At 46.3% G+C, this 12,227-nt stretch overlaps 1 protein-coding gene across 1 annotated transcript in view; it reads right to left on the bottom strand.

Moving 5' to 3' along the window:
- The window catches only part of PTPRS (protein tyrosine phosphatase receptor type S), a 301,225-nt gene that overhangs the window by 113,016 nt on the left and 175,982 nt on the right, over positions 1-12,227 (bottom strand). The window contains exons 9-10 of the mRNA XM_070744606.1: positions 10,557-10,699; positions 8,033-8,177 (exon numbers count right to left, since the gene is read on the bottom strand). Of these exons, the coding sequence (XP_070600707.1) occupies positions 8,033-8,177; positions 10,557-10,699 (288 nt within the window). The remainder of the gene's footprint in view (positions 1-8,032; positions 8,178-10,556; positions 10,700-12,227) is intronic.

Below are 12,227 nucleotides of genomic sequence, written 5' to 3' on the forward strand. Positions count from 1 at the left end.
TGGGCAGCAGCCTATTACTGAGATAACCTTATCTAACCTTCCTCTCCTTCATCCTCACCAATAAACCCAATAAAAGAAGACCTACCAGATTCTGGGTGGTTTTGAAAACATCGGAGTTCCTCAATCCGGTAAAACTTTTACTCCCAGGAAAGAAGGGCAGCCCCCCCAAATGTAGACTTCCAACTTTTGCCAACCTGATTCCCAGCATCGGGGGGGGGGGGGCGTGTGGGTGTGTGATAGGGCGTCTGTCCACTCACCCTTCTAAACCATCCACTTCGGGGCAGGTCAGATTAAAAAACATAGACTGGGTTCCCCCCCCCTTTCTGGCTAAGCCAAGGGGCCAAGGGGATGCTCCGTTCTATGACTCGCCTGGGCCGTACCATCTGGGCCAAGGGGCCACCCCACGCTGGCCTTGCTGTCGAAGAGGATCCACAAGGAGTCTCCTTCACAATCCAGCCCAACCTGTGTGAATTCAAGGAGGCAGGCACACGTGTGGGTGTTTGCACGCAGGCAGGCACTTGCAAGGGGGCAAGCGAGATTAAGCGCAGGGATGGTGATGTGTGTTTTGTGCCTGCATATAGCAGTGGTCACTACGCTCTCTTCTCACTGAGAAGAGTGGGCAGGCATCCCAAGCACAGTGGGATACAAGGACTGTCCATTTTAAGAGGGTTGCAAGAGGGATAACAGGTTGGGCTGTATTTGTGAATTAATCGGTACTCACCTTCTGAACACTTTCACACGCGTTAAAAGTGGACCGTCCAAGACTCACACACGGACCCTGACTGAGCTTTCATACCAAAGCGATAAGGATTTTAAAAATCTTTTTTAACCCTTTAGGTACCATAGACTTTGGAGACCTCAAGGTCAAGCCACTGGATACTTTAAAAACACACACAAAAGAACCAAACCTACATTTCACCAAACCTTTTTTTTAATATATAGGGGTTCCTATATAGTCAAATGGTTCCATGTGTCAATGGAAGTTTTTTGGTACTTTGGCATCCTTCACGCATCTAAGTCAACGTTGACTTAGTTAGATGTGTGAAAAGATGCGCGAGAAAGGACTTATCGAAACGACTTAGCCAAAAGATGGATTTTAGAAGAATTGGGACAATCTATATTTTTTTCCTCCCATTCCAAGAATTTGATTCCCCCACCCCTCATCTTTGATTTTGGGACACATTTTAGAGAGTCTCTAAGGCATCTGAGCCTACCGTCTTTGGTACTTGAAGAGTTAAACGCCAAGTTGTTTCAAGATAAATAAAAGAGAGAGAGAGAGAGAATACTTTACCTTTAGTTTAATGGATTTGTTTTTAACAAAATCTCGGGGGTTGATGCTTGGGCCCCCCTCCCACTTTAGTGGAGAAGGGCTGTGAGAAAGACATGCCGTGCAAGGCTGGGGGGAGAGAGAGGGAAGGGGTAGTAGCCAAGCGAGGGATGGTTGCAATGAGGGGCTTGGAACCAAAGATGTTCGCAAACGGGAGGCCGATGGGTGGATAGGGGGAAAAGCTAAGCAGAGGTGCGGTGGCAGGACATCTTCGAGCAGAGGTCCCCAACTTTGGCAACTTGGGAGACTTGTGGACTTCAACTCCCAGAATTCTGGGGAGTTGAAGTCCACAAGTCTTCAAGTTGCCAAGGTTGGAGACCCCTGCCTTAGAGGAAAGGAAAAGAAATGAGCATATCTGCATAGAAAAGGTTCCAGATGTGAAAAGCAAGCCTGGGAGATATCTCCAGGAGAAGATCCCACAGATCCCGCTCAGTCTGACGACTCAAGGATTCACCATGGTAAACAATAGCGCTTGAACTTATATACCGCTTCATTGTGCTTTTACAGCCCTATCTAAGCAGTTCACAGAGTCAGCCCAACAATGACAGAATCCTCATTTTATCTCAGAAGGAGGAAAGACTGACTCAACCAAACCAAGGATTCTAAGTGGAGGACGACCTGGTAGATTTAATAGTCTGGCATTTCTCTTTCACTCTTCAGTAAATTTATAATTCAAGGGAAGAAGAGGAAATAATACATATACATCTGTGGTGCAATGAGATTGCCACAAGGAAGAGTGGGTGTTGGTTGTCAAGCTATTCTCCAAAGCACCTGAGGGCAGGACAAGAAGCAACGGGTGGAAACTAAACAAGGAGAGGAGTAACTTAGAACTAAGGAAGAAATTCCTAACGGTGGGAACAATTAATCAGCGAAACAATTTGCCTCCAGAAGTTGTGGTTGCTCCAACACTGGATGTTTTTAAGAAGACCCATTCTATTCTATTCTATTCTATTCTGTTCCATTGTACAGTGGTACCTCATCTTACGAACGCCTCTTCTAACGAACTTTTCAAGATACGAACCCGGTGTTTAAGATTTTTTTGCCTCTTCTTCCGAACTATTTTCACCTTACGAACCCAAGCAGCTGCTGCTGGATTGAAGGGGTTTCTTTTCCCCCCCTTTTTTGAAGAAAGAAAAGGGAGGGGTGGCTTGGAGGGGGGAAAAGACTCCACTGAATTAACTAGGAGGACGGTGTCTTTTGAAGAAAGAAAAGGGAGGGGCGCCCCCCTTGCCTTTCTTCCTTCCCACTCACCCTATAGCCTAGCCTTGCTTCTTCCACCCGCCCCCTTTAGCTGCTCCTCCCTGCCCTCTGTTCGCCTCCCTTCTAAAGTTTGGGATCTTCCTGAAGGATTTGCACCCATTATTTGCTTTTACATTGATTCCTATGGGAAACATTGTTTTATCTTACGAACTTTTTACCTTACGAACCTCCTCCTGGAACCAATTAAGTTCATATCATGAGGTACCACTGTATTTCTCCTCTGTAGCTTTCACTTTCAGTTTCTTCTCCTTCTCTTCTTTCCTCTCCTCTCCTATTCTATTCTCCTTCTCTTCTTTTCGTCTTCTATTCTATTTCTCCTCTTTCTGTCTCTGTTTCTCCTCCTTCTCTCTTTCTACTACATTGTTCAGTGTTCACACTTCCCACCTGCTGGTTGGCATCGGTTTTCGTCCTCACACAGAGTTGATGAGCTGCTTTAGTTAAACTAAATTTGCATATCAGTGATTGCATGACCTCTCTAAGTGTCTTACGCTAAGTAAATAAATAAATTAGAAGTCACTCCAAAAATGACACACTGGCAAAAAAAATAAAAATAAAGAAATCACGCTGGTTTATGCACATAGCGGAAATGTTCCCGTAAGATATGCACATATTCCCGAACGCTCTGCATAAAATAACATTTTTAAATCATCCCTTCCAACGTTATGTATTCAGGGGCAATTATTCCTCTTGGAAACCTAGCATGACGCTGCCTCTTAATAACCTGAGAAGTACATTTTGGTTCAGAAAAAGGTGGAGAAGTGTCAACCTTGACTGAAATGCAAAGGGAGATCTCTCCCCACTTCTAAATGTTTTCTGAAAATATCACCTTGGCATGCTGAATATTGGAAATCCTTGCAGGAATTAGGGAAGCGAAATCTGGACAAGCTGAAAATATGCAGATATGCCCTGGGAGCAAAGAGAAGCAAGAGAAGGAGGGAACAAACCATGTGATATATATATATATCCCACGCAGAAAAAGCATCCATGCATCAGACAGGCGTGCCATGCGAGGGAAAAAGAGAGACAGAAAGAGGGAGAGAGAAAGGAAGGAAGGAAAAGGAAAGGAAACCCAGCAGGGAGGCTGTATGAGGAGAAGGCTGCATTGGAGGGGAAAACAAGTTAAAAGAAAGGAAGAAAGAGAAAGGAAGAGGAGGAATACAGAAGCCTGACGAAGTTGGGAGGCGTGAACGCCAGAGGATGCCGCCAGGAACAGGGAAGAAATTGGGCTCCTTCCTCCAGCAGCCAGTCAGGAAACAAAAGACAGGTTTTCAGGGGGTTACAAGACCACCGACCACCCCACTCGCACCAGGTCGTCCCCCCCTGAAGCAGAGATGCTGTGAATTAATTGGTGGGAGGGAGGGAAAGAGAGAGACAGAGAGAAACGGACAGAGAGAGAGAGAAAAAAAGAGAGACGGACAGAGAAAAAAACAGAGAGAAAAAGAGAGAGAGACAGACAGAAAGAGAGAGAGAAAGACAGAGAAAGAGAAAGACAGAGAGAGACAGAGAGAGAGAGAGAGAGAGAGAGGAGGAAAGGAATGGGAAGGAAGGAAACAATGGATCAGAAGGAAGGGAGGAAATAAATGGGTGGGGAAAGAAGGAAGAATGGAAATAAATTGGTGGGAAGGAAAATAGGTGGGTGGGGAACAAAGGAAAGAAATAGGTGGGTGGAAGGAAGGAAAAAAGGGAATGGGCGGAGAAGGAAGGAAATAGATGAGTGGGAAGAAAGAGAGGGAGGGAGGAGATTGATGGAAAAGGAAGGAGAAAGCAAATGGATGGGAAGGGAAGAAATAGATGGATGGATGGATGGATGGATGGGAAGGACAGAGGGAGAAAGGAAGAGGGGAAAGGAAGGAGGAGTGATCCTTGGCCCCAGACCTCAAGCTAGGACCAAGGAGATTATTCCTGGTTTGGCTTTATCCCAAGACCCTTCTCAAGAGAGGCTGACAGTGATGGGTGGCCAGAAAATTCCTCAGCCTTTTCTCCCAGGTGAGTGACCAATGGGTCAAAGACCCTTTCCTTTCACGTTTCTCCAATTAAAAACACACAATTTCCCAGCTACCGACAGCCGTTTCCACCGTGACCTCTTCTCTACACTTCCTACAACCCTCCCACCCCCTACCCAATCAACCACAACACACAAAAGCAACGCCCAAATCAAACAATCACTCAATCAGAATCAGCGCCTGGTTATTTCCAACTGCCTATTTTTCTTTTCAATCCACCCACTGTCCCACCGTTATCTCGGGTTTTTTTTTAAAAAAAGGACATTAATTCACCCACCCCCCCCTAATCCCTTCTTCCCATCATTGCAAAAAAAAAAAAAAATAGGTTTAGATGTTGAGAAAAGTGAAGGAGTTGCTTGGTTGTATGGTGGCCCCATTAATTGCAGTCAGGAAGAATGTAAAAACAGAAAATGAATTAATGGGCCCCAATCGGGTCCTGGTTCCAGGTAGTTTCCCCTCTGCTTTGCCCCCTCCCCAAAGCTAAGCAGCATCCTGCAAGCAATGCCCAATTCCTTGAGACTAGGTGGCCATGTTCCCATTGATACTATAAAGTCCTTTTAAAAAAACTTATAAATATTCTAACAATCTGGCTAAAGGAACGGTCATTTACACACTCTACCAAGAAGAGAATATTTGTAGGTCAGGGTTGAACTGTGGGGTCCTTCATGCTCCCCGAGCTTGTGGGTTTATAGCCATTTAGCTCTATGGAACCAGCTACGCCCCGATATTTGCACTGGTCCCTCCCTACTGGCCTCCTGTAAGGCCACGAAAACCTGGCCCTGCCGGCAGACCTGGGGGCCACGAATTGTACATCTTTCATGGCCAAATTGTATGACTAGCGCCTGTGCATTTGATTATGTCTTTTTATAATAAATGGGTTTTATCATGGGGTTAGTTTTAGATATTATATTCGACTTCTCTTATGGCTTTGTATCTTTTGTATTTGTATTATCATTTTGTAAGCCGCCCTGAGTCCTTTGGGATTGGGTGGCATAGAAGTCGAATGAATAAATAAATAAATAAATAAAATTTAGACTTATATATTCCGCTTCATGGTGCTTTTGCAGCCCTCTCTAAGCGGTTTACAGAATGAGCCTCTTGCCCCCAACAATCTGGGTCCTCATTTGACCCACCTCGGAAGGACGGAAGGCTGAGTCAACCTTGAGCCGGAGGTGAGATTTGAACTGCTGAACTATAGCTAGCAGTGAGCTGAAGTAGCCTGCAGGGCTGTACTCTAACCACTCCGCCACTCCGGCTCTATATCACCAGTGGGCTTTGCTCTCTGTTTATACACGAGTGGCTTGCCCTGTCGATATTAAGAACCACGTGGCTCTTGGTAGTTCCTTGATTAGACCGTTAGGCCAAGCTACCAGTATAGAAACAGAGAGCAGACCCCACTCCCTTCTAACACTGATGACGTTATCTGGTCGGGTCCTGAAACGTCTGCAGGAAAACCACCAAGCTCGGGGAGACTGCAAAGACCCCAGACCTCAACTACATTCATGTCATGAACTTGAGACCTTCGACCTCATCCTGATACCAGAATTAAGGCTTGCAGGTTCAGACCCCTTCCTTCCAAACTGCCTTGGACTGCAATCCCCATCAGCCCCAGCCAGATTGTGGGAGAACTGAGTACAAGGCACAGCAGCGGTGGCGACTGGTCTACAACCACAGTCTGCAGTAAAGATAAATTTCTCCGTTGGGGAGGAGACAGAAGGCAGAGAAAATAGAATCCGGAAAAGAAAGAACCACGAGAAAAAGGCAGATGAAGGTATCGGAAACTTTGGCCGGGCAGTTGTCCTACTTTGAGGCTTCCTGGGAGGACAAAATGCAAGTTCTCCTCCCACCCCACCAACCCGAGTTCAATACAGTAAAGATGAAGGAAGACAGAAATACAAAGAACAGCCACAGCCATTCATGCTGTTGGAGGGGGGAGAAAAAAAAAGAACGAACGGAAAGAAAAAGAAAGAGAAAGAAAGAAAGAAGAAAGAAAGAAAGAAAGGAATGAAAGAGAGAGAGAAAGAGAAAGGAAGGAAGGAAAGAAGGAGAGAAAAAGAAAGAAAGAAAGAAAGAAAGAAAGAGAAAAAAGGAAAGAAGGAAGAAAAGGAAGAAGAGAGAAAGAAAAAGAAAGGAAGAAAGAAAGGAGAGAAAAAGAAAGAAAGAGAGAAACAAAGAAGGGAAGAATGGAAGAAAGAAAAAGAAAAGGAAAGAGAAAAAAAGAAAAAAGAAAGAGGAAAAGAAAGAAAGAAAAGAAGAAAAGAAGGAAGCATAGAGAAAGAGAAAGAAAGAAGGAAAGAAAAAAAGAAAGGAAGGAGAGAAAAAGAATGAAAGAGAAAGAAGGAAGGAAGGAAGGAAAGAGAAAAAGAAAGAAGGAAACCCAAAAGGAAGAAAGAAAGGAAAAAAGACAATAAAGAAAACCACCTCATTCTCTTTTTTTTAAAGCCAAGTTTCATATTTTATTGCCAGCCAGGATTGGTGCTGTCCCTGGTGCAACCGTGAAAGGAGACAATCCATTAAACTAAAACCAGCACTAGATAAAGCTCCCAGTGGCGTGATTGTGCCCCCATGCCCTCCATCATACTTTCTCTTTTGGGGGGAGGGCGGGGGGAGTGGGAGGGAGGAGGGAAAATGCCGTGACAGTGAATGATGGGAGAAGGAAGAGGAGGAAGGCGTAAGGGGGGGAAGGTCTCTCTCAAAAAAACCACACTCATGAAATCATCCGTAACACTCCGGGTGTTTCCCCTCCCCTTCCATCCAACCTCGGATCCACAGGATTTGATGCTCACAAATCTACATCCCTTGGTGGCAGGACGTCCACCCCCAGTGGTGAAATCTACTTACCTTCCCTACTGGCTCAGAAGCGCACACTTTTTCACCCTCTGCGCATGTGCAGAAGGTTTTGCGCACACCAGAGGGTTAAAAATAGAAAAGGAAAATGGCGGCATCCGGGTGGAGCCTCACACTGCTGCCGTTACTGCTTCTCCAAAACCATTGGCAGACGCCGCTACTGTTACACCCGAAACCAGGCCAAACAGGTAGCGTCTCACCCCTAGTCCACCCCCTGCCAGTGATCCTGGTTACCGAAGATGCCATGTTTTCAAGTTGGGTTGTGTGTGGGGAGGCAGCCTTAAGAGTGAGTCAACAGACAGACTGGCGAATGGCCGACAGGACCCTCGAAACACAGCCCAAGAACATTTTGCTTTGTGTCCTGGGATAAACCAGACCTAGTCACACAAAACACTTTCCCCACCCTCCATCTCTTCCGTACCCAGAAAATCAGCTCCTTGTTTAACTCCTACGGGGTCGCACGGACAGTGCCCGGTTTTGCTCTCCCCGGTGTCCTACCCTCGTCGCCATTTCCACACCTCGACCCCCTGTCGTGGCGTCTCCTGCCTGACTGTGATCCCTTCAGAGAATTCTGGGTAAGAAAAGGGATACCTACTAGACTGCAGCGTGCGCTCCCTGACCTCCGATGTCGGGGCCCCGAGGCCCAAAGTCGAGCGAGCCGCCAACTGGAAGACGTACTCGGTGTTGGGGTTGAGTTCTTTCACCAGGAAAAAAGTCACGGGGTCAAACGTCTTCAGAAACTGCAGAGCGGCAGCGGGTGTGAGGGTTGACAAGCCAAACAAGCGCCAGAAATAAAAGGACAGAGATTATTTACTTTATTGTCATTGTATACCCTGTATCAATGAAATTAAATGCCACCTTCGGCCTGTACATTGTACAGTACAGTGTACCTCATCTTACGAACGCCTCTTCTAACGAACTTTTCAAGATACGAACCTGGTGTTTAAGATTTTTTTGCCTCTTCTTCCGAACTATTTTCACCTTACGAACCCAAGCAGCTGCTGCTGGGATGAAGGGGTTTCTTTCCCCCCCCTTTTTTGAAGAAAGAAAAGGGAGGGGCTGCTTGGAGTAGGAAAGATTTTGCAGAGAACAAGGTGCTTGCAAAGGCACTGAAACGGTGTCTTTTGAAGAAAGAAAAGGGAGGGGCAGCTTGGAGTAGGAAAGATTTTGCAGAGAACAACGTGCTTGCAAAGGCACTGAAACGGTGTCTTTTTAAGAAAGAAAAGGGAGGGGCAGCTTGGAGGAAAGATTTTGCAGAGAACAACGTGCTTGCAAAGGCACTGAAACGGTGTCTTTTTAAGAAAGAAAAGGGAGGGGCGCCCCCCTTGCCTTTCTTCCTTCCTACTCACCCTTTAGCCTAGCCTTGCTTCTTCCACCCGCCCCCTTTAGCTGCTCTTCCCTGCCCTCTGTTCGCCTCCCTTCTAAAATTTGGGATTTTCCTGAAGGGTTTGCACACATTATTTGCTTTTACATTGATTCCTATGGGAAACATTGTTTCATCTTACGAACTATTCACCTCATGAACCTCCTCCTGGAACCAATTAAGTTCGTATGATGAGGTACCACTGTATTGGGTTGCTACCAGTACGGATAATTATGGCTAACTGGTAGCGAAAGTTGCGCTGCGTATGCGCAGAAGCAAAAAAAATCACCAAAATCTCTTTTGTGCGCATCCCTTCCTCCACATGCTTCCTCCACATGCGTAGAAGCAAAAACACGCTTGGAGGCATGGATGTACACACAGGAGAAATGAGGCTACGCACTCAGTGCACCCTTAGCGGCATGAATGGGAATCTGCCCCGATTATAACTATAAAAATAAAACACAAACACACATCGTTCACATTCTATACAACTGAATTGAAAACCCCTGACATTGCATTGCTATTGCACAATAACGTAGAATTCAATATAGTTACTGCGTTCTGGGATAGAAGCTGTTTTTCAGCCTATTTGTCCTTGTTTTTATTATCCGGTACCGTCTGCCAGATGGTAACAGTTAAAAAAAAAAGTGGTGCTCAGGATGAGATGGATCTTTAAGGATGTCTTGAACTTTCTTATGGCAGCAAGAGCTGTAAAGCGCTTGCAAAGAGGGGTGAGCAGGGATGAGATGCTCCCAGTTCACTCGTGCCTGTCAATCATCGTAGAGCCGGTCGTGAAAAGAGTGCGAGGCTCTGCCTACCTGCCTGGACACTGCCATTTGCGGGTTTTTTACCCACTGTGTATATGCGAGTCAATTCTTTATCTTTTGCGTATTGCCTCTTTGTCTCCCAGGGGGTAGAGTAGGGTTATGAGAAGTGTTGGGCAAACCCAACGAAGTTCGGGTTCGGCGAACTCACCCGAACTTTGCTGTGAAGTTCGGGTGAGTTTGCTGAACCTGAACCCGAACAGCAGCAGTGGTGCTGCGGCATCCTTTTCTGTAAAAATAAACAAGGAGGTGGGGAATTCCCCACCTCCTTTTGCTTCCTTTTATTTTTATTTTTATGGAAAAGGATGCCGCAGCAGCGCTGCAAGCAAAAAGAGGTGGGGAATCCCACGATGGGATTCTGTGGGCGGGGTTTTGACGTCACGGAGACTCCTTCCTCCCCGTTTCAGCCGGCCAGGAAGGAGTCTCCGTGACATCAAAGCCCCGCCCCCGGAATCCCCTCGTGGGGTTCCCCACTTCCTTTTGCTTGCAGCGCCTCCCAGGCGGCAGCGCTTCGCTGTGTTTGAGCGAACACCTTCAGGTTCGGCATGCCGAATTTTGCAAAGTTCAGCACGAACCCGAACTTTGTAAGTTCGGTTCGCCCAACACTAGTTATGAGGCAATACTTTGGGTGTATTAATCATTACTTTCTCCCCCTTGTTGTTATTTTAGTAGTTTTTAATAAATTTTAGTAGTTTGTAATAAATTTTAAACATTCCGAGATCTCAATGGCTGTTGCCTCTTCATTTATAAATATACATGGAACTCGGATTTATAGGACAATTTTTTATATATATGTCACATGTTTTTGCTGAATTTAAAATTAAGGGAGGCTAGGATATCTGACAGGGCTGCCCTATCTGCCGTTGTGCAATTGGCCAACCATACAAAGGTGCAGCTATGATCGAGAGGTGGGGGTGGGGGGGTGGACTCACCTCCGGGGTTCCTGGCTTGTTGCTGACTTCTTTGTAAAGGAGCTCGTACTTCAGAATGATGTCCTGGCGGGGAGGGCTCCAGGTGAGTAAAATCGTGCTCTCGCTCTTCGCTTCTGCTCGGAAATTCATTGGCTGGCCAGGAACTAGTGAAGGGAAAGGAGGGAAAGGATGGGAGAGTGGGTGAAAAGGAGAGAGAAGACAACTGAAATAAATGGGCGGTCTTCAGCTTAGGACCAAAATTAGAACAGAAGAGAATAGAATGAGCCGGAAAGGATCTTGGAGGTCTTGTAGTCCAGCCCCCTACTCAAGCAGGAGAACCTATACCAGTGATGGCGAAACTTTTTTGGTTCGTGTGCCAAAAGGTGTGTTTGTGAGAGTGCTAGCATGCGTGCACAGCCTTTCCCCCCCCACACACACATGTGCACTTCCCCCGCTGGTAGGTGAAAAAAATATCCAAATATCTGATTCCCTGAACCCTCCGTAGTGCAAAAACCAGCACAATGGGCAAACCGGAAGTGTTTTTTTCCAAACTTCCTGTTAGCCCATTGGGGGATTTTTTTTTGCCTGCAGGGCTTTATGGAAGCTTCCCTGAAGCGTCCGGAGGGCGAAACGGCCTTTCCCCAGGCCGAAAATCAGCTGGCCAGCATACGCACGCATGCTGGAGCTGAAACATGCAACAAGTCTTGCCAGCCCCCCATTATGGCTCCGCGTGCCATAGGTTCGCCATCACGGACCTATACCATCCCAGATAAATGTATTCATCCGTCTTCCATTCATTCTTGCATTCCATCTCTTTTGGCTGACAGCCACTCCTTAATTATTCTACTCCTATAGCATTCAACTTTCACCGTTAAAGTTAATACTATGGCAAACTAAAATCTATCACGATACAAAGCACCCTTTAATAAAGTAGACACTCATGAAAACTAGTTTAATGGTTGTGGAGCAGTGAAGCTTCTCTTAAGACATTTTCGAGGACCAAAGGAAATGCCATAACAGGTTCTTCCTTCCTTCCTTCCTTCCTTCCTTCCTTCCTTCCTTCCTTCCTTCCTTCCTTCCTTCCTCATTCACCATTCCCTCCTCACTTTCCTTCTCCTTTATCCCTCCCTCCTTCTCTCCTTCCTTCCTTCCTCCCCCACCCCTTCCTTCCTTCCTCCCACCCTCCCTTCTTTCTTTCTTTTTCTCCATCCATCCATCAATATCTACCTACCTACCTATCCTCTCTTTCTTCATCCATCCACCTCCTGCCATTATAAATTACTCCAGCTTGCCAACACACAATACTATTTCTTCCTCCTATTTTCTCTATAACAACAACCCTGCGAGATGGGTTGGGCTGACAGAGAGTGAAACCCATTGTTACCCTCCCGGATTTCCGCCCTAAGGTGGGACTAGTACCCACTGGCCCAAAGTCACCCAGGTAGCTTTCATGCCTAAGACTAGAACTCACCTGGTGATTGGCTCAAAGTCACCCTGTCAACTTTCATGTACCTAAGGCTGGACCAGAACTCACCATCTCTTGGTGATTGCCCCAAAGTCATTCAGCTGTCTTTCAGGCCTAACGCGGGACTGGAACTCACCGGCGCCTAATTATTGGCCCCAAATCACCCAGTCACCTTTCATTCCTAAAACAGGATTAGAATTCCATGTTCTAGCCCGGCGCCTTGACTG

This window comes from Erythrolamprus reginae, chromosome 1, assembly GCF_031021105.1.
Source record: "Erythrolamprus reginae isolate rEryReg1 chromosome 1, rEryReg1.hap1, whole genome shotgun sequence".
Lineage (NCBI taxonomy): Eukaryota > Metazoa > Chordata > Lepidosauria > Squamata > Dipsadidae > Erythrolamprus > Erythrolamprus reginae.